The sequence below is a fragment of the Bombus vosnesenskii genome, unplaced genomic scaffold, assembly GCF_011952255.1.
Source record: "Bombus vosnesenskii isolate JDL3184/JDL3185 unplaced genomic scaffold, Bvos_JDL3184-5_v1.1 scf7180000013264, whole genome shotgun sequence".
NCBI classification, from domain to species: Eukaryota; Metazoa; Arthropoda; class Insecta; order Hymenoptera; family Apidae; genus Bombus; species Bombus vosnesenskii.
In genome coordinates this window covers 5,682,728-5,705,789 of record NW_022882924.1, presented here as the reverse complement: position 1 = coordinate 5,705,789, position 23,062 = coordinate 5,682,728, and the positions used below count along the sequence as shown (strand labels likewise).

The 23,062-nt window shown below is 33.2% G+C and overlaps 2 protein-coding genes across 12 annotated transcripts; one reads left to right on the top strand and one right to left on the bottom strand.

Annotated features, from left to right (window-relative positions):
* Positions 1-5,682: 5,682 nt before the first annotated feature.
* Positions 5,683-17,337, bottom strand: LOC117237050 (rho GTPase-activating protein 190). Of its 7 annotated transcripts, none has more exons than XM_033500651.1 (25): positions 17,065-17,337; positions 16,067-16,188; positions 15,486-15,832; positions 14,494-15,404; positions 14,207-14,416; positions 13,971-13,982; positions 13,568-13,754; positions 13,364-13,479; positions 13,139-13,291; positions 12,817-13,055; positions 12,514-12,715; positions 12,273-12,443; positions 11,947-12,198; positions 11,700-11,878; positions 11,402-11,585; positions 11,099-11,307; positions 10,593-11,006; positions 10,274-10,513; positions 10,002-10,193; positions 9,539-9,591; positions 9,099-9,456; positions 8,889-9,020; positions 8,769-8,819; positions 8,589-8,685; positions 8,198-8,513 (listed from the first exon to the last, which is right to left on the bottom strand). In XM_033500651.1, the coding sequence occupies exons 3-25, from the start codon at positions 15,654-15,656 to the stop codon at positions 8,315-8,317; spliced, it is 4,932 nt and encodes a 1,643-aa protein (XP_033356542.1). In that variant the 5' UTR covers positions 15,657-15,832; positions 16,067-16,188; positions 17,065-17,337; the 3' UTR covers positions 8,198-8,314. The 7 variants fall into 7 exon arrangements, with proteins under 7 accessions (XP_033356532.1, XP_033356542.1, XP_033356551.1 ...); XM_033500660.1 differs by having other exon boundaries at positions 16,108-16,188; XM_033500641.1 differs by having other exon boundaries at positions 5,683-8,513; positions 15,486-16,188.
* Positions 17,338-17,789: 452 nt separating this feature from the next.
* Positions 17,790-22,946, top strand: LOC117237082 (adenosylhomocysteinase-like 1). 5 transcript variants are annotated; one of them, XM_033500705.1, is made up of 11 exons: positions 17,790-17,944; positions 19,467-19,514; positions 19,922-20,006; positions 20,098-20,279; positions 20,353-20,677; positions 20,733-20,883; positions 20,962-21,114; positions 21,191-21,356; positions 21,518-21,764; positions 21,840-21,960; positions 22,038-22,946. In XM_033500705.1, exons 1-11 carry the CDS (start codon positions 17,843-17,845, stop codon positions 22,042-22,044), a joined length of 1,587 nt encoding a protein of 528 aa, XP_033356596.1. In that variant the 5' UTR covers positions 17,790-17,842; the 3' UTR covers positions 22,045-22,946. The 5 variants fall into 5 exon arrangements, with proteins under 5 accessions (XP_033356596.1, XP_033356589.1, XP_033356620.1 ...); XM_033500698.1 differs by having other exon boundaries at positions 20,086-20,279; XM_033500722.1 differs by lacking the exon at positions 19,467-19,514 and having other exon boundaries at positions 17,801-17,944.
* Positions 22,947-23,062: the final 116 nt, after the last annotated feature.

Sequence of the window (23,062 nt, the reverse complement as noted above, 5' to 3'; positions counted from 1 at the left end):
GTTTCTTCCGCTTCTCCTTAAGATCCAGAGTTTCACGTCACTACCACTCGCTTCTCTTCCTCCCTTCCGTTGCTTCTCCACTTTTTTTTGCTCGCCGCTGCTTTTCCGGTTTCAGCTTAGACGGCCCTCCTTCGTTCCAGCTCTCCCTCCGTGCTTTCTGCTGTTTTTACGCTGCCTCTTCTCTTATTTTGTCGCGCCTTGTTATTGCCGCACTCAAACCCTAATCTTCCAGCTTTCCTCTTGGAAAAACGCCTCACACCGAACTTCTTACCCCCGTTTCCTTTAGTTTTCTCTGAGATTTTTATTATCGGCTAAACTTATACCGTTTACCTGCGGTAAGACGGTGGCAGTCGGGATCTTTCCCTAACTCTTCCTTGGCCGTATTCTATACGGTTCACCGTAACCGACTCCTTAACGTTAATTGAACCTGGAAAATCCATAAAAGGGGACCGTCATCCCATCGTCATTCCCTTTGTGATACGGTACGATGTCACGATTATTCGGTGATGCCTGAATATTCGCGCAAAATCACGAGTGAATAATCTCACGAGTACCAGGACACGGCCAGCTGATAACCAGCTTGTCCCGAATATGCAAATACTGGCGTCATATTTGCGACGATTAGCCAGCCAATTCTTGTAACGCGCTTTGAATTTTCATTCATTTCCGCAGCTTCTGTTTCCTCGTTTTTCAATGAGGCTCGTATTACGGTGACAGGCGAAATACATTGCCACCGTTTCATATGAATACTGGTACTTAATACTGACACTTCATTTAAACTAGAAATTATTCAAAAGGCTCGTATTACTTTCCACCGGGCACGCTATAGATTTTCCAACTCTTATTTTTCTCGATGCATGAAATATAGATGCTAAACTAACCCAGAAAGCCGAAACTAATAGTTACGTCACGGATCGAACGTTTTCGAATTGAACCTGTGACAAAATGCAAACGACGCAACGTAATCAAGCTGGGAGATGACTGCGAGTCATACAGAATACGAAGAAGTGGAACCTGCTAATGGCTACGCGTCGAAAAGGGAGAAGGGAGCAAAGTCTGTCGTGAACGTCCTGAAACCACTTCGGGTTGTCCAAGACGAAACGAGTGATGTATGCCTCGCCGGCAGGTAAACTGACGACGCTAATGAACGTGCGAAAGTGTGCAACCTCAAAACGCAAGTGCATATCCTCTAGCACGAAGTGTAACGTCCGCTTAAGTGGACCTGAGTTCGCGCTTTCTCCGGTTTCCGGCGTACCTCACGAACTCTTTAAGCCTCCGTTTAATTCTTTGTCCGGCCTCGTGAAAACGAATCCTTGCACGGCATTTCGCTCTGCTGTTTTTTTTTTTTTTTTTCTTCTTTTCTTATTTTTTTCTCCAGAAGTTAACGATCAAACTTCACCGTCGTCGAAGATCGACGGAATGACGACTTTTAAGAAGTTGAATTACAATAGCATCGAAGAAACATAGGTAAACTATTCTTTGTCCTTCCATTGATTTATCTAAAAAGTTTCATCGGGTTTCAGGCGATCCCCGTCCAACAAAGTAAAAGTTTCGTCCATCATTTACGTCGACCTCTTGGCCCGTTTTCAATGTTTCCACAAAAATGGCCGGCGAGGATACGGCCTTGTTGCCATCAGATAATCCTGCCTCCTTAATTTCTGTTGATCCTACCAGATCAAGGATCGAAGAGTAGCTGACTCGATATCAGCCGAGAAAATGTTGCCCGGATGTAGCCAGAGAGTTTGCCGTCGCCGACGATGTTCCTACTGCGAAGCTTTTAATCGGATTTCAACTTTGCTCGTGGAAGAAACAACAATTCCCTTTCTCATCTGGACATATCGCGCTTTTATCTGCTCGCGACAATGGGAGATCAGTGAATCGAGCGCTACTGACGTTCAATGGAATCCGATGACAAACGATTCTCGTTATGAAGAACGAAATTCATCGAGAACACCACCACTGTGTATCGCTTTCGATCGATAAAACTATAATATAAATGCAAGGGAGGAGAGATTCGAAAAGTAAAATTCGAGAAGGTAAAATGCTCGACGTCAACGGATTTGATTGAGGTGGCGTGTTAATTAAAAATTCCAAGCGTCGAAATTAAAGAAACTGTTTAACAGTTGGTCCACGGATACGTAAAAATCGCTTGAAGTCCGTAGAACGACGTAAAAGAACTTCCTTTCGCGTTGGCCAAATGTTTCGTTGAAAAAAGAACGTAAAGGGAAAACCAAGAGCAGGAAGGAAACGAGAGAAAGAGAAACGAGCTCCAAATCGTCGACCGTCACTAATTCGAGTTCGTTTTAAGCTCCTAGTTCTCTATTTTGGTTTTCAGGGGACACTTTGCAGTCCGACCACGCCGTCCTTATCCTTTGCGCGTGTAAATATCACGAGAAAAAAACGATCTTCACGACGCTATTCACGATTAAAATCCTTTCCTTCGTGGAAACCAGCTAGGAAAGGAAAGGGAACCAGCCAAGATGGAATTGATCCCGTTTGTCTATATATCGAGCGATCCCTCGAGAAGACTAGTTGAAAAATTATCCTCGACACGAGCGAAGGCGTGAAAATTAATTCTGAACTGTTTCAGGTCTTTTCGAGGGAAAATTGCCGCCTCGGACTAACAGTAACCGAAAAATATACCAATGTTAAGCAACTTATTTGGATCATTTAAAAAGCGAGCCGATTTCTCCAAGTCTACAGGAAAAATGAGAAGGATATTTCGTAGGAGATGAAATAGAAAAGGTGTGGACTCACCGGGAGAAGATTGGAAATGTTGAAAAGTTGTGATTCGGCTTATTGCGACGATCACTCTTCGCGGAGAGGAAGGAACTGCGATTACCCTCGATTTCCAGAGTTTCACGCTGCTTACCTGAAGAACACGCAAGAAAAAAACAATATGAAACAAAAGAGAAAAATCGAAGGAGCAGACAAATTTCGAACGAGAACATTAATTCCGCTGGTGAAACGAAGCACCTCGTTGCAACGATACTGCAACATTTTTCACTTTTAAACTCGAACTACGGCTAAAGTAAATTATAGATTGCCTACCATCGGCCGACTCCAGGAATGTAGCAGCAAGGAAAGGAAAGCGAGCTACCGAAAACGACTTGCAGCAGGGCAATTTCCAAATTTAAGATTCTCCATGGCTTATTACCAAATAGTTTGCCTCTCGTTAATTCACGTATATTTTTTTTCTTTCGCTTTAAATCGAGCTCTTGCAAACAAAGTCGCTGAAACATAACACAAGATCCAAAACTAGCTTGTGTTTCTCTTTGCTCAGATGTATCCATCTGTTAGGACGAAAATACTCCACGTTGATGAACATAAAAATTGAATAAAATAACTTAAATATGAAACTATGCTACGTTCGTGACTCTGCTCGAATTTCTCTTGCGTCAATTGCTAATTTCCCTATTGTTTGGGCGGTTTTTGCTTTTTTGAAACCTCGTTAATTTTCCTTTTAAAAAATGTATACATTGATATCTCAATGAGCAGATAATTCGTAGCGAAAAAGAGAGAATAGTGGACAACGTTGAAATTGAACATAAGAGAGATCTTTACTGCTGAAATATTTCTTGAGCACATTTTTCATTTCCATCGTTATTATTATCAAGCAGCTTTGTGCAAGCGTTGTACACCTTATTTATCGATTTCACACCAATAGTACATCTAATCTTAAGTGAAGACTCTTAATAGATCCTCAAAGATCCTTCAAGCGATCGGCGCTTTTCTCTTGATGAGACTATCTGGCAAGTACGAAGGAGTATAAAAAGGTAGATCCATGGTAATTGTCGCATTACAATTACATATCAAACTAACAATTTTACGATACTATACAAATACTATAAAAATTTAAGTATCCTTTCCCCTCTCGTGTCTAGTAACTCGATAGTTTAAACTCTAAACTATTCTGTTAGTTAGTGCTCCCTGATAAGGTCAGTTTATATAAAAAGTACATACAGATATATTTTTTCATCTTTTTCTTACGAGGGTAAAAGTTCTAACAAACCGGTCAGGAAATACACGGAAAATCGTGTCACCTTTCTTGCTACTTCACTATTTTATACTATGCTCTTTTCTGCTATAAAAATTCTCTTTTCAAGATGTAGAAATATCCGTTGGCATGATTTTGAGATATCCTTCGTAGTAAGCGGAATGTTATGGAGGACGAAACGAAGCAGTTGTATTTCAGCAATATCACTCTCAACGATACGGAAATATAAAGAACAATTTTAGAAAAGTGACAAGAATTTCATCTCGTTGATATAGTACCTTAAAGTGATGTTTTAAATCAAACTCCACCACGTATAATTTCCTGTATATTTTAACTTACGCCGTATATCCTCTTTTTTGTAATTTTTGTACGTGCACGTTTTATAAAATTCAACATTAGTACAACATTGTACAACAGAAGATCAACATTAGTACAAAAATTGTATGTAAATACTTGTGTTAAATATTTCATATTATTCTATGCATTTTTTTGTTAATAATAAACGTTATTACATACATATTTGCTATTTATAGCTGGGCTGAACATCGTACGACAGATTATGAACGAATTTATCGAAAATCATTCGGCTTTTCATTGTTCGTAACGCGATACTAAAATCACTTTTTATTAGACGTTTTAATTGGTAAAGTTTCGAGACAATGCAATGGAAACACGATGCTTTCAATGCAATCTTCTAAAGAGTGAATTTAAAAGGATATCGTTGAAATAAGAAATCTTGATCATTTAATCGAATACAGCATAAGTTGCTCGAGGAAACTTTTAATAGTGAAAAGTTTCTTTGTTCAAGTACAATGTTTAATATCAATATCGGTACAACAAGGACAAACTGTATCCATTTTCATGTGCGTTATCATTATATATACATTTGTATCTTCCTATGTATATATATATATATATATATATTTATATTTGTATTTATGCATATATATATATATATGAATTATTTACAAAAGTCGTTACATGTATAAATAACGATATTTAGAAACACGCAGCTTTCTCAATGATTATAGTACACTCCCTGAATGATGATAGTGAATGAATCGAAAAATTCATAATTAGTCATTGATTAGTGCGGATGAACAGCCACTCTGTGCGAGATATTCTCGAGTTGCAAGAAATCATTGAACAAGAGGAAAGTGAAATCGAAGGAATCGGTGAATGGGGGAAAACAACAACGCAGTGTTCTGCGTGCCAGAGGCCCTCGATTCTGGCAAAATGAAAATCCACAAACTCGTGTAGAATGAATGAGTGCAGCTTCCAATTTTCTAATGTAAATTTAGTCTTCCTAAATTTGTGAAACCTTGATATTCTTGAAATACGCGGAATTCACGAAGGATGTCATTGGAAGCGTGAAGAGAAAAAGAGCGGAAAATCGATGGAACTTACAACGACGTAACGTCAAACTAACGATGAAACGGAGCAGAACTTAATTCTTCCTCTTCCGAAGAAATATTTTTAAAAAAATCCATACAAAAGAAAATAGAAAAATAATGACATTGGAGAGCACTGATTCGCAAAAATTTGTCAACTGGAGAGTAAACATAAACAAAAAGCATACTTAGAGGGATGGCAAAGCATAAGAGAATAATACGCAACGAAGATCAAGGATAAAAGAGAATCATTGTCAAAGGTATAACGAACAGGTGTTCGAAAAATTTAGCCAGTTTAAATTCAGCGACAATGACAGAAATCATGTCATTATTATTTGAGATAGCATTTGATCCATATCCCAGATCTCACACGTAACATCGACGTCTCTGTTCCTATTAATAACATTATACAATTATGTACGTACGAATGTATAAAATTCTGTTTTGTTTGTTTCATTTTACGACTAATACGGGAATGTACGATCCGTTGTTTGTCGCTAAGCGCCCTCGCGGCGCTGGTTAAATCATCGAAATATCGTTACAACGATTTTCTTATAAATACGACAAAATTTATCGAGAACGAACTCGTCGAGATCGAACAACCTTATCGAAATGGTTTCTTTCTTTTCCTTTCTTTTCCTCGATTCATTTACCTGCAATATATTCATCGTCAAAGGAACATGAACCTCGTCGAATTCGCGCTCGACAAAACCGGAAGTAACTTCAATCGTTACTCGCGGGAATGTTTCTTGTTATAGTTCGGATTATCGAATAAAATAAAAAAAGAAACAAACTTGCTCACAATAGCTCCATTGTCGATCAATCGTCGATTGACTTCCTTGATCCTACTTTTCTTTTCTTTCTTTTCTTTTTTCTTGCTTGACGATTCTTGCTTCCGAACATTTCATCCTCAAATGATGTACGGTTACATTATGATCGTGACAACTACACATGGTATGGCACACCTACGTGTGAATTCATCATTATTCGAAAAGATTTCGAATCGGACCACATTCCGCATTAATAGACGAAGATGTTTTGCACGCTGGAAAATCAATTAATGCTAATATACACTGATCGTAAAACAATAGCTTCGTTTCAACAAAGATCGCATCTATTACGTTAAGCGTCATTGAACAATCCTTTTGCCTTTCTCGATAGTTACTATTATACATTATTAAAAACAAGTAACTACATCACAGTTCTAATGGCTCAGTCGTTTGATCCGTTGATGCGTTCGTATTATCGAATTTCATCTCATCTTCAGAACAGTAACGACGATCGTCAGAACCTTTATCCATGGGAACACATAAAAGTTATCATATGTGTATGAATTTAGAATAATGGTTTTTACCAAAAGAGAATTGTATTTCGGGATAACGCAGCAGGTACAAGAGCAAAATGGTTGAACAGTTTGACGATCGGTTACATATCCTGCGACCGTAGTATTCTAAAGCTGTTCGAAAAATAAAATGTAACGTTGATAAGTACCTTTTGTAAATACAGACGAAAGCTGATACACAAATACAATATGCGATTAAAAACACGAACCTTCGTCTATTATTTAATTATTTTTATCAAATATAACATGCATCGCGTAAAAAAAGATAAAAGCGATTTGTGTAAACGTCATGGCGACCATTGAATAATCTCGAAAGTATCGATCGATAGTCGATCCTCGTAATTCTCGTTATAAACTTTTCGTAGCTTACAATCTTATAATCTTATGTACAATTATTCGCTTTATGAAACTTGAAAAAATGTCTGTGAGATTTTAGGTAAAGTTCTTAGCATTTAGTATTCCCGTGATCTGTTACAAATCCGGAAATCTTCAAGATTTACCTTAATAATTAGAACCATATCAATATCCTTACAATCTTCTTGATATAAACGCTTATTCGCTGCACATCTTGAAAAAATCGCAAATACATGTAACGCTTTTCATTTCCTTCATCTTTTTCTCTTTTTTTTTTTTGTTCGTTTTTGTTTTTCATTCAGACGGAATGGATATATTATGCATTGTATCACCAATGAGCTTAAATAGCTCTATTAAATCAAACTAAATATTCTGAAATACTGGTTCGAGAAAGAGATTTACACTGATTAAATGCAAATTAAAAATGCCTTCCAGACTAAAAACGATAATCGATTAACCGAAAAATTAAATTTTTCATAGAGATATTTTGATGTTTTGATATCGTTGCTATATAAAAACGCGCATGTATTAGAGAAAATTTGTATACCTCGTACATTTTATAGTAATGTCTTTAACACGTTTTAGAATATGAATATTTTTTTATAAGATTGCGCCATTTCTCTTTCTCTCGCTTTTTATCTTTCCCTCCCTCCTTCACTCTCTTTCTCTTTCTCTCACACACACGCATACACGTTGCATACAATAAACAGATCTTTTATTTATAGAAGAACATAAAAACAGAAGGTAAAGGAAAACAAGAAGATCAGATAAAAAAGCAACATCGAGCTCACTACGAGTATTCGCTATTATCAAATATCGAGACTTACACCTAAATATATGTTAATAAATACATCGCTCTGAATACATCCAACATGATACATGCATACTGTTATGACACGCAGATTGACTTTTTATTATTCGCATTATTATCGGGCCTGCAAACAGCCATCATTAGGGCCATTAATCTATCACTCCATCAGTCACACTTCGCAATGAAACGAGTATGTAAACTTAAATTAATTTGTTCGGTCTTTTTCACGTTACGAAAATTATCCTAGTCGTAGCTCAAATGCACTACGATCAAGTCACGGTATATAAACATAACAAGACCAATCATTATTCGTGATCATAAGGACTAAACGGAAATAATACACATCGCATTGAAGTGTAATTATTTCACATTACTCTTACAAGCCCTAACTGTACGATTAGAAATAATGTAGTCTTTCACTACACCATTACGATAGCTTCTTCACCACAAAAGAGGAAAGGATATTGATCTATCATCGTCTGAACAACATCTTCTAAGTATGGTCTCATTGCTTCAAATCTGCCAAGATCGTTAAATTCTATAGGCAATAAAGTAGGCCACCAGCAGATTGCCAAATTTTTACTGTCCATACTGTTCAGCTTACAATTTTCAGCCACTCTAAAAATATATAAATGTTACATTATAATGATTAATACTTAGATAATTTAAACTATAATGATAATAGAAACTTACTTTACAAAATGATGAAAGATAAATTTAAGTACATCAAAATTAATTGGATTCAATTTGTTAAGCATCAAACGTAGTGCCAATAGTCTGCAGCTTCGATCTATAATAAATCATAGATATTCATCTTAAACTATTGTCTTTTTAATCTCTTTATTTTGTATAAATTTACTTAATGATACTTACCTTCCATATTCATACATGTTGCGGACATCGGTTTGCTAATACCACGGGCACCTAAGCAAAAAAGGGTTAGCTTCAGCTTTAAACAAACATTTCGGTTAATGTTAAAATTATTTAATTTACCCGAAATGTCCTCGAGTTCGCTCATTCGTTCTTTGTCAATCAATGGTGGTAGCCTTTTTGAAAAAAAGTCTTTTAAAGCAGTCGCAACAGCATTTACAGGTATGTCCAATGAATGTATGTCCACGTTTCCATCTGCAATAATAAAACAAGTTCAAACGAATATATAAACAAAAATTAATATTTAGATATGAAATCATAGAAAAGACTTACCTTCTTCAAACTTTTGAAAGAGAAGTTCAACGTGTGCTCTATTTCCAGGAACCCTATATATCCCTTCAGAATCTAATCCTTCATCTTCAATAAATTGCACACATTTTTCGAGAAACAGAGGTATTCGATTTGTTTCACTTTGTGCAAAGTCTTCGATTAGCGGTTGTTGATTCATACTTAATGCTGAACTAGGGCCTTTAGTTTGTTTTATTTTTTCTTGCTTCTTTTTCTCCCTTTCCTTTTCCTTCTCCGCGTGTTTTTTAAGCTTCTCCTCTTTTTGACGACGCTTCTCTAGCTTCTCATCTTCTTTCGCTTTTTGTTTGTCCTTCTTTCTGTTTAATTTATCGCCATCTTTGACCTTATTTAAAATACCAAAAAGAATGTCTTCAACAAAATTTATACAGAGATATATCTTTACTTTGCCATATATTTTTACTTACACTGGGAGAATTAATTTCTCGTGGAGACGAAACATCTAAACTGGATTCATCATCTGGAATGTTGCCAAAGGTAATGTCACTCTCCTCCTTTACCAAAATGATAATAATTTCATGCAATATCGAATATATAAGAAGAAATAATTCAGAGCAAACCTTCTGTTGTATCCTGTCTGAACCATCTTAAAAAATTATTGGGAAAAATTCTACAACTATTATTTAAAATTTGTGATATTAACAATTCATTAAAATCCTCGCAATCTTTATTCTTGACAGCTATTTCGAATTAATAATTCGTGAAACTAATAGTACAATTACAGAATCGGAACAATGGCGATAAACCTTTTCTAAAACGCGAAAGATATGAAGCATGCACACAAAAGCTACCAAACATTTTGTATTCTTTTTTAATATCTTTTAGCATGCAAAAGATTTATATTATGATACTAATGATAATCTTACTTACAGGAAGCACTAAACATTTCTTGAGTCATATGTTTTACATTGTAGGGATGTTGTAATGATGTAGGTAGATGTTGTGGCAATGAATTTCCAAATCTTTTTCGTAGACTAGCAGCAGCGTGTTTATATTGTTTTGCTCTCGATCTCGAGTGGTCCGGATCACTAGATTCGGAAGAATCTGGTGTTTCACTAGACACTAATAAGAAAATCGTCATATAACATATTTTAATAATGAAACAATTAACAGAATCATCATAATAAATGCATATATAATACCTCTTTCTGTAGGATTTACTCGCCAACTTTTATCCTCTTTAACATTATAATTCAGACCAACAATACCATCCCCACTTCCCATGCTAGCCAATGATGGGACTTTAGGTGCAGCGACAGGTATAGCCGTACGTTTTTTTCGTATCCTTTTGTGCGATGGTGGTTTTTTGTTTACTTTACCTAAGACATCAGCAACCCTCTGTCTCTCCAAAGAACTCCATTCAGAATCAGAATCACTGTATGCTATAAAACAAATTATATAATTAATAAACATATATGCATTAATGAACTCCAATAAAAACTTTTTTAATTGAACCCTTACAGGGTTGTCCTTTCTCGCGTCTGTGACGTAACTTAGGTTTATTATTTCCGATAGAATCTTGTACTGAAGCATACATATAATCGCCATCGTAAGAAGGATATAGGCTTGGTACAACGTCTTTAACTTGGGCATATTCAGAACCTAAATCTACCAATTCAGGTGTAGCAAGAGGAGCATGACCCATAGTTATCTTCGGACCGTGTTCATCCTTTTCACCTACTGTCATTCTAGCTATGGCATCTGTCACATTTGAAAAATCTTTTAAATTTATTTTACCAGGTTGTTTTAAAGTTTGGCTATTTCCTTTCGGTCGCGGTTTTGCCTGGGAAATATGACGCCTGCCTGTTGTGAAAGCTCTATGGGAGTAACTATTAGTTACTCCATCTTGATGCATAAATGTATCTTTCACCCAACCTATTGCGATAAAAAAGGTATAAAAAAATGAAATCATATTTAAGAAGGTATTTTGTCATCACTCCATTTCATTTCATTATTATAAAACTAACCGGATAATTTGTTTGTAATGTCTCCTGGTTTTAACAGATCTCTCTCTCTTTCTTCCCTATAAAAATCTACTTGGCTATAAATATCACTGTCGTCACTAGGCGTAGCTCTATTGTCTGCAAACTGTTCATTTAATCCCGTGTCTCCAAGATCACCATCAGGAGTTAATTGCTCGTACGATTCGGAACCACTTCTGAAAGTTACAGACATACTACTTCACATTAGATTTTTGAAGTACAAAGAAATTTTTATGGTAATCACAATTAATTAGATGACATTTTAAGGAGTGATTTCAAATTACTTACCCATCATCTGGTGTTTGAAGGTGATAACTTTCATGTCGTGGCGGCGGCATAGGATGTAATGCAGAGTATTCCAAAGTTCCTTCGCCACTATCATTCAGATTACCTGGCTCTTCCATATTAAATGCTTGTTCAATTTCAGGTTTTTTCTCCCATACCTCTTTGAAGAATGGGGTATAAAATGCCGCTGTAATATATATATTATGTGTAACACAATATGTATTTAAAAAACAAGATATTAAGTTAAATTAAAAAATTTGATGTTAAAAAGTAAGTAGTGTCTTTAAATACTATAGCATACTCTTTTGTTGGCAACTGGATGCTGAGGTCATAAAATGCGCTTGCAATTTATCCGCAATTGCATTTCCTTCCGTGATAAGTAAATGACTTAAATCATTACTGAAGAAAGCATTAGCACCTCCAGTATCGGTCACAGCCATTATTTGTATCGGTAAGTTTGGTATATTCATAGAAAATGCACTATGAAAAAATGTTGAATTAAAATGATATAGTTTTGAAACATATAAAAATGATTATATTACACGTACTTAAGGGTTGCAAGTGATGCTTTCCTTTTTGTAGAATAAACCAATATGAAACCATGTACTAATTCGTCCCTAAATGCATTTGCTCCATGGAAGCTAGAAATAATAACTTCAACTCTTCGTTTCGATTCCCCTAGAAATGTTTCTAAAACAATCGATCGATCGCCACTAAGGAAACAACATTGATGATTAAGTAAAGGACCGAGTACATTCTCGACAGAATACGGATCCCCACAAAACATACACATTATTATTCTAAAATAAAAATAATATTGATATATTTTCTCTCTTCTTAACATATAATATAATTTGCTTAAAAATTATCTTACCTAATATCCGGTTCCAAACATTCAATAACACTTTGGTAAATATTTAAAAAACCAGCTCTGTGATTTATAGATTGTATAAGTTGCTGCAATGCATCTTTCACAAGCGGAGCAGGGAACCTTTTGTCTTGCTCTAAATCCTCTATGCAGACATCGATAAATGGACACTGTAGACTAATGCAAAAATTGACTGTTAATTTTTTTCTATCTACAACGAAATATAAAGTACATGAGTAATTAGTACCTATCAGCAAGATTTTGACCCTCTTTCCTAAGTCTTATTGCTTCTAATTCGTCTATAGTTGATTCTGGCACAAACATAATAACAATAGGTAATCCTTGAAATGGTAACCTATCTTCTTGTTCTAAATTCGACAATAAAGTTTTCTCTAAAGAAGAACGAATATATTCAAATGAATAATCGTCTGCGTAAATACAGAATGAACCTGTAAATTTAAAATGCTCTTAGACTTCTATTCTATATAGTATGACCATATGTATATATATATATATATATATATATAATAACTATAGCATCGTCATATACCATGAGGCATAAAGTCAGAAGTAGTAAATGAATTGTGTGGTAGTCCGACGTCACCATCGATTATTCGATATCCAAGTGTATATAACTGACAATCAATTTCTACTTCGTCGTCCTCCGTTTGTGCTCTTATTTCACGAGCGAATTCTTCGCCAAGTCCACTGCTTCCAAGTATGACTAAATTTAATTGATTATTATCAGATGTTAATTGCCATTGGCTACTGTGATTCCATGAAGAAGGTCTAAAAAATCATTATTATAATAATATTGGAATACATAAGAAATTTTATTTTATCTGTCTAATTTGAAAAAAACTAAATCTTACCTGTGAGCTTTTGTTCCAAGTATACGTTCTATAAGCGCATCCATGCAATTTGGATAAGCTGGACAATGTTCCCTTATGGGACAATGTACAAAACCCAAATGTTGAAAAAGCATTAATTTTCTATCTTGATCTAGCCTATCTAAAGCCTTATACCTGTACACCATAAGAGATAATTCAAAAATATTTGTAAATTCGTTTAAAAAAGAGATAATTTTAATTAATTACCTAAAATCATCCACCAATGCATCTGTTATTTCTTTAATATCATCTTGTGTTATAGTACCAGATGGTGCTATACTTTTAAAATGATAAAACAAATCAGCATGTTCTAGTAGTAGTTCCTATAATATATAGAATCAGAAAGTACAATAGAATGTAAAATATTTAGATTGTTGTTATTACTATTTATACTAAAATGTGTATCCTTACTTGAAAATTATGTTTTGCTTTCTCAATAATCTCCTTTTGATGTTGATCATATATTTCTTGACAATCATGGTGAGAAAGAGCTTCAAAGCATTCTCTGCCCATAAAAAGAACTCTAACTTCAGACAAATGCTTTCCTGGTGTAACATAGCCAGTTTCTTCCAATAATTGCTTAAACTGTTTTTTCCATCTAATGAACAATGTATTTACATAAATATTATCAAATACTTTCCTTAGTAGAATATAATTATTTATAGATTATTCATTTATGAAGTCTCAAGTATACCAAAATATATATATATATATATATATATATAAAAGACTATAAAAATGTTAGTACAGCTAATTATATATTTTTCTAAAAAACGATATTCTAGTATGTAAAGCGATAAAAAGCACAATTTACCTTTTAGGAAGTCTGCATAAAATAAACGCCACCCAGAATAAAGCAAAGCATTAATGTATTGCATATAAGTATTATTATCTAAAATGCTGAATAACTATATAACCTTAATAACTATGTTAAAGCATGTAAGGGAAAACTAGTGATTCTTTTGCTATTTCTAAGTAGTAGAATTTCAGCAGATAATAATTATAATAAAGTATAATCAAGAAATATATGCATATGTATGTAATACTTACTCTAATCGCCGCTGTTCTTGTTGCAATATATTTATATGATTTTTGAAAACAGTTTCTGCTTCTGGTGTTTCCAAAACATCATAAGGAATCTTTGTTCCATTGTTTTCACCAAAATCACAATCAATCCACGGGATATCCTCGGGACATTCATAAAAATATTGATGAAAATCGGGATGTTCTTTTATATACTGTTGTACTGCAGACCACTCTCTATATAAATAAAATACATGGATTCAGTAAAACAACACCTTCCAATCGTAATTAAAAGATTTTAGTTGGAAACATACTCATTAATCAAATTTGTTATATCAGGACATATTTCATGAAGAATTTCAGGTAGCATATCTAAATATCCTTGAATCTTCTTTGCCACTTGTTCATCTTTCAATTTCTTAATATGTCTCCTAAATAATCTTTGGGTTGCATCAATACCAAATAATTCTACAAATGTTGAAAATTCTTTATGTTGGGCTAGTTTTTTGGATGCTTGAGACCACAATGCTCTATAGTCGGTAACATGTATTCGAATCAATCTTTGTAAAGATTCTGTAGATGCATCCAATAATTCTTTTCTAGCTCTAGCTGCTTCCGCGAATGGTGTTAGCTTACTTCGCATTTTAGTTTTATCAATCAATTGGGCCAAAATCATAAATGCCAAATCAATATTGATATTTTCATGTGCAGATGTTTCAACTATTAAAATGGAACCTTTATATTCTTTACGCATTATTAATTTTTCAGCTTCTTTTACATATTGTTCATTAGCATCATCATTTTTAGTCGTTACCAAAACTATTGGTTTTTTAGTTTTCATTAAACTGTTCAATATATTTGCTACTATTTCAATCTGTTTTTCTATAGATCTATTTGGTACAACGCTTACATCAAATACACACAAAAAGCCATCAATATTTAATTTACCATCTGGTAAAACTTTTTGTTCATATTCTTTTTCTATGCCTAATTGATTTTTGCAAATATACATAAGCTTTTCTGCACTAGTAATTTTGGTGGCTGCACATCGTTTTGCATAAGGTTCCATTTTACCACCCTTAAAAGGCTGAAATGATGCATCATCTATAAACTCTGTATGTTCTATCACTTGAAATTGATACTCTGTCCCATCCTCTGCTGTTTTTGTAACTTCACCCCAATATAGGAAATGATCATTATTCACCACCCGACCACTAAAATCTGACTGTAAAAGATAATAGCCAATTAATAAAAGAGTAATCACTGCAAAGCATACAAATGTATCTAACACATATTTAGCTATTACCTGTGATAACACTGATATATGGTCCACATTATAATCATCATTCAAAGAACGCATAAAACGATTACACAGACATGACTTTCCAACACCAACTTGTCCTTTATCTTTCTCAGTGCCAGAAAGACCAACAACAGCGACATTGATGGTTTTGATATTATCACTTTTTCTTGCCATTTTTAAAGCTTAACTTGATTAGATCACTTATATAATTAAGTGTGAAAATAAAAATCTTTTCTTCATCAAACTTTACTCAGGACATTTTTAAGTACCACTATTAATAGTTCTTCTTATTCATTTATCTTTGCAGTTATTAAACATCAGCATTTCTCCCTTTGGTCATTGTATCAAGTCTAAAAATTTATATGAAAATCAGCATTACCTCCCTTTGGTAACATTTTCAATAAAATGCTCTTTTATTTTATCTTCCCCATTCGTTTACAACATTCATATATCATGCTTCAAATTTTTGTATGACATGCAAATTTACATATGAATAATTATGAACAAATGTTGTTTGTCAAAATTTCATTTGAGCTTTGTTAATGTAATTGTTATTATCGTAGCTTCATGAATGATAAACTAACATCATTAGAAATTAGTAATATAGATCTTTAAAAATCTTTACACTTTATCTTTTTCTGTAAAGCATAACATTCATAATTTAGCACAGCTGTGAGCAATGGTTCTTTGGAATGGCACTGTGTATCTGAAAAAAAAAATATTCATAATAGACTAATAAACAGTATTATGAAATGTTAGTTAGTTGCACTCATGTTTGCACTGATATCTTTATTATGGAAATTAGATTAAATATTCATGATAGTATCCACTTCCTGAAATTCACATTAATAAGATATGTAAAATCACGTATAGAACTGCATTCATCATCACATGTATATGCACCATAAATTACATTATAAAATATGCTTTATATTAGTAAAACAAGAGATGAATCAAATGACAAGCAAACATTCGAAGCGAAAGTAATTTCCACATCAACTGAATTTATTAGAGATAAAAATAAATTATTTCTCATATTATACAGGTTATGGATTCAATGAAATAAAACGTTAAGAAACTTTTCGAAATACATTTCTACGTTAACCTCCATATATATAATACGAATCTTGTAATTTCTTAATAATTAGAAATTTAACATGATAATTTTCCGTGGATATTATGTTTAAAAATAGTTACAAATAGTACTACAATGATATTGTTTTTTGTTAAATCGCGAAAGAATATAATTTATAATAACGACGAAGTATTTCCATCGTGATGTAATATATAGCTATATCTCTCATTAAAAATACTAGGTAAAGTCATAGACTTGTTATTGAAATTTACGAGACGTGATTCATGCAGCAGAAACAAATTATTCAATGTACAAATGACAGCTACGAATAGATCAATATGCATTGTACACAACCGCGGTCAATTTTGACACTGATGATAGAGTCCCGGGATTTCGACAAATTTTAATAAGATACACGACCAATATGCATGACACGCTGTAACTTATTCAAGCAAAATCAGAAAACCAATCAGAATATCTTGCTCCGTATAACAAAGGCTATGATACCTGTACAGATTTTTGTTCGGCAAGAGAACTATGTATTAGACCAACCGGCCGTCCCGTATAATTATTTTCTCCAGAAACTCGATCGATCCTTCACTGCTATAGAGCACGCACTCTTTCTCGATCTGTTTCACGTACACGGTGCACCGAAAGGCATCTACAACTTGTCTCAATGAACGTTTAATTCCAGGTGTGTAAATAACTTCACGTCAAACATCGAGTATTGCCCCATAAAGGAGCCATCTTGGTGGGTGGGCACAAGGCGATTAATGTTTTCAGGATAGATAGTATACGTCGAACAAGAACAAGGCCGTATCTAGCGTACTTCCTATGATTCATCTATATTTTAATATAGCATTTTTTCTTATGAACAAATTATTAAATTATACTAATCTTTTATTATTATTCAATTAGATGCACAATTTATTACTAAAATTTCGTTCCGAGTTATATAACAAAAAAGTAAATAAGTAAATGTATCACTAATTTGGAAATGATTCCAATATATTTTAAAATAAATAAAAATGTTTTATTTTAAAGACTTTAGAATACTCTGGTAAAATAAATTTAGTTAAAGTAAAACTATTATATCGTTTAAATTATAAGACAATGATCCTTTGGTGCAACTATTATTTATCTAAATTAATCAATTATTTATGAACAGTATGACAGTATCGACAAAAAGCACCTGGTTGTAAGCACATCGTGATTACGCTCCTGCAAGACCATAAAGGCACCACCTGTCGTTGAGTGAACGCACTAGTTTGACTTCGAATCGAAAATGGCTGACAGCGGGGATGCTGTGAATAGTACGTCTTCAGGGAAAGAGGCTAGAAATACCGTTACCGATGGTCCTGTCACCGATCCAGCATCAAACAACAAGGTAGATTGAAGAATGCTATCGCCAAATAATTAAACAAACGGATTATTTTAACTTCGATTTTGATAACGTAAAATCATGACACTGCGTTGCCACGAGTATTGTATTTACCGCCGTATTAGTTTCTGGCTAATTAAATTACTTATAAAAATAAAATATATCTTTTTTAATTTATACTTTCATTCCATCAAAAGACAATGATTTAACAAAGATATTGTACTTTCTTTATTTCATTGTTTTTATGTTCTTCTATTATGTTAAATTATTTGTATTAAGTCTTTCATTTACCTTTATCTTCCTTTACCTATGTTTTGTTTTTTCTGTCATATTTCAGCCCAACCTTTTCAAGTCTTATGACCACATGTTGCTGTTATATAATACAACACATGGTAGTAATTAATGTATGGTCTTGTATATAACTTCTGTCTATTGTCAAACAAATAACTTCCTTCTATTGTTATTTCAAATTGAAAGATCCATAATCTTGCAATCATGATTCTTATCATAATATACTTCATAAGTATATTGTTAGGAAAACTGGATACTAATCTTATTTATTAATGAAATGTAAATTCTGGTTTATTTATTAAATTTACTGTGAGTTTAAATGTGTTTTATGACATAATGTTATTGAAAATTATTGAAAGTTATTGAAAGATATATATACAATACTAAAAAAAAAGTAATGAAAACCTAATTTATAAACAGACTGAATATATGCCTTTGCCTCAAAAGTATTTTTCCATTTAAAAAACTATTGTAACTGGCACTTTATCGTTGTTACACAATATGCAAATGATGTTATGATAATTGGCATGAAAATTGCAGACAATTCATATACATGAGTTTAACTGATAAGAACAATCTTCTAAAGCAACATTCTAAGTACTTTGTTCTAGATATTGACATTTTCTAATTCAACGTGAAAAAGTTTTTAATATTTTAGTTTTTCAGACAAAAGATATTTCATTTTCTTCATACATTTTTTAATTTATCATTCCTTTACTACATATCCTTCTATGTATAACAGTACTTTAGCATATTAACTATCACAAAAGAAATTAAGTCTTTTAATATCTTCAATGACATCAAATGCATAATACATATACATATATGTATAATTTCAACTTTGATAATGCAAAAAACTAAAAAGTGATTTGCATGCTATTACACATATTGCCTGCTATCAAGGCGCTTATATTATTTTACATATAGAGCATTATTCTCACAGTAGTCCGTAGGTTCGGTACCAATCACTCATGCATCACTCATTATATGCCTAAATACACCATATAGGCATGGCACAATTAGCACTACTGAACCAATGCATTGAGTACAACTGAGGAATGATTACAAAACAAAAAGAGAAGAGGGGGGAGATACCTTTGTGTACATAAAACTGATATCTTATATAAATCAAGTTTTATTTACAAGTACAACCTTTGGGAGCTTTGTACCTAACTACGGACTGTATTATGAAAATTTGATCCAATTTGAATTATGATGGTGGTTGTTGTGATTTCAGAGCCTAGAGGCATCAAATAGTGCCTTTCACGGCGCGAGAACAAAATTAGTAAGTAAGAATATGTGTGTACAAGACACAAGTAAATTTGTACTCCTTTCCATAGAGCAATCCTTGCAATTTCCTCAGGGCTGCTTTAATTCCTATGACAACATAAATGTGGTATGTGCCAATGGGTTTATCATTTTTGCTTTCCCATCAAATAACACAGTAATAATAAGACGATCCTTTTATCAAAGTGCAGCCAAATACTTCATTAGAGTACAAATAACAAGAACAACATAAAATCAAATGATATTACACCAAAAATCGTCTATATTAAACTGTGTCCATTCTATCAAATAAAATAGCTTTATTTGCATTTTTTCTGTTTGTAGTCCATTTCCATCTGTTGCAGCCCTTTTGAAGATGAGAATTATTCACAATCTCATAATTTATTTGACCTTTTAAATGTTTAGGATTCCAAGTCAGGAGCTTTGAAGAAGTCCAGCCGTTATCGTAGTCGATCTTTGTCAGCCAGTAGCACAGATAGTTACAGTTCTGGTACGAATACGGTCATTACAGTGTTGTACATTTAATTATTGTAACCTGATTATTATTAACGTATCGCGGTTAATTTTAGCATCTTATACAGGAAGTTCATCGGATGAAGATGACGTGTCACCTCGTGAAAAACTTCAAAAAACAGAAAATGGTTTCACAGATTTTTGTGTACGCAACATTAATCAACATGCATTTGGTAGAAGAGAGATAGAAATAGCGGAACAAGAAATGCCGGGAATTATGGCACTTCGTAAACGTGCCGCCGATGATAAGGTATACAAATTATTTACTACAAAAACAAAACTAAGCAATATTAATGTGTATAATAAACAATTATTTCAAACAGCCATTGAAAAATGCTAAAATCGTTGGGTGCACTCATATCAATGCTCAAACTGCTGTTCTTATTGAAACCTTAGTACATTTGGGTGCACAAGTTAGATGGGCAGCATGTAACATATATTCTACTCAAAATGAAGTGGCTGCTGCTCTGGCTCATGCTGGTTATCCAATTTTTGCTTGGCGCGGTGAAACAGAAGAAGATTTTTGGTGGTGTATTGATAAATGTGTAGCTGCTGAAAATTGGCAACCTAATATGATATTAGATGATGGTGGTGATGCAACACATTTAATGCTCAAAAAATATAATGCTATGTTTAAAATGATTCAAGGTTTGTCCATTGTTTCTTTTGCAGCCAAGTAGATAATAATAATGTTAATTTCTAGGAATTGTTGAAGAGAGTGTAACAGGTGTACATAGATTATACCAATTATCAAAAGCAGGAAAATTATCCGTCCCTGCCATGAATGTCAATGATAGTGTAACAAAAACTAAGTTTGATAATCTTTATAGCTGCCGCGAAAGTATTATCGATAGGTAAATCAATTGTAAATCAGTTATTGAAACACGCTAAAAGTATCTGCTAATTGCTTCTACTTAGATATCTTATTGCAGCTTGAAACGATCCACAGATATTATGTTTGGTGGAAAACAAGTTGTAATTTGTGGTTATGGTGAAGTTGGTAAAGGTTGTTGTCAAGCCCTTAAGGGTTTAGGTTGTATCGTTTATATAACTGAGATCGATCCAATTTGTGCTTTACAAGCGAGGTAGATAGTTTAAAATAAAATACACTGTATATTACATAAACGATAATACAATTATTCATACAGATATTCTTTACAGCATGGACGGTTTTAGAGTAATGAAACTGAACGAAGTAATCCGAAATGTAGATATCGTTATTACCGCAACTGGCAATAAAAATGTAGTTACGCGCGAACACATGGATAAAATGAAAAACGGCTGCGTAGTATGCAATATGGGACACAGTAATACCGAAATAGACATTGTACGTTCAAATTTTGACAATATATAACTACTTCCTTTAAAATTCGATTAGATTTTCAACTAGAGTTTGTAGGGAAAAACTCGTATTTCTTATATTTCAGAACAAAAAAAAAAGAAATATATTGATAAGACATTAAGACTCCTTTAATATGTTCTTAACAGAACAGTTTACGCACGCCCGATTTAACTTGGGAAAAAGTAAGGTCTCAAGTGGATCATGTTATCTGGCCAGATGGAAAGCGCATCGTGTTATTAGCGGAAGGCCGATTAGTCAACTTGTCTTGTTCCAGCATCCCCTCATTTGTTGTGTCGATCACAGCCGCTACCCAAGCGTTAGCACTAATTGAACTTTTCAACGCACCATCAGGGCGATATAAAAGTGACGTTTATCTGTTACCAAAAAAGATGGGTAAGCCTAAAATATCTTTATGTTCCATTATTATTCAATTAAAATAAGCTGTAAAACAATAATACTACTCGATAGATGAGTACGTGGCTTCATTACATTTACCAACGTTTGATGCACATTTGACGGAACTAACAGATGAACAAGCCAAATATATGGGACTTAATAAGGCTGGACCTTTTAAGCCTAATTACTACCGGTTAGTACATTTTATGCTTCAGTTGAAATTGTCACTTAATTTTATTTATTTAAAATCATTATCTAAATTTATTTCAGCTATTAAAAATACGTGGATAAACAACGTGACACAGTATATGCAATAATCGGAATTTGCGTTTATGAGTATTGAAAAATAAGTGCTTCGTTTTATTGAAGTTTCTTCTATTAATTTTATTTATCTGAATTAATAGAAACGTATAATAGGATTTCATGTTATCTTTAATATAATTCTATTTTCCTTATATATTTCGAAAAGTATTTCTATATGATTCCAACCAAAATATTGTCAGCACTGGCTGCAATAATCAATAACCAGGAGTTATATAAGTAAATATATATTTAGTTAACCTTCACAAGTGTATAGCAATTACTAATTTATGATTTGTGCATGCCTAGAAATACATGTACATTTGTTCAGTCAAATCAAAGTACAAGTTTGCTAAATGATCAGTTTTCCATTTTAAACTGATGTTAAGAAAGGAATTTCCTGCAAAGATCTGTATACGTAAATCATTTCTAACACTACCGATTACGGAATTAAAATTGTTTGTTGCAATTATTTTTATCTTCAGCTACTATCTTCAGTTCTTTTTAAAAATTGCAGTTTTAACATGAATGAATTGTAATGTTGGAAACATATATAGAGGATTTAACATTATAAGATATTGCTTATTGTATGAATAAGTGAAGTTTAATGAGTTATCTTTTGATGAGTTAATGTCTGCAATTATATCCAATAACTGTACTCAGTTTATTTACCGAAACAGCAATTATGTATATTTACAGTTAGTATTTTTGTTTCTAGAAAAAAGACAGTGTAAAAATGAAGCAATCCAAACTATGTACATAATTATTTAAGAAAAATTAGACAAAAACCAACCCTTTTATAATTGGTCATATCATCCGTCGATAGAAAATAATGAAAAAATAGAAATCAAATAAACGTTTATGATGCCATGAACCTAATAACGTTCTTCTTGATTTATATTTTCTATTCCTTTCTACTGTGTCTTATAGAGAATAATATACTTATTTGTTGAAATTAAAGAGTAAAATGTGGGGATTTATATTTTTGCGTTTTA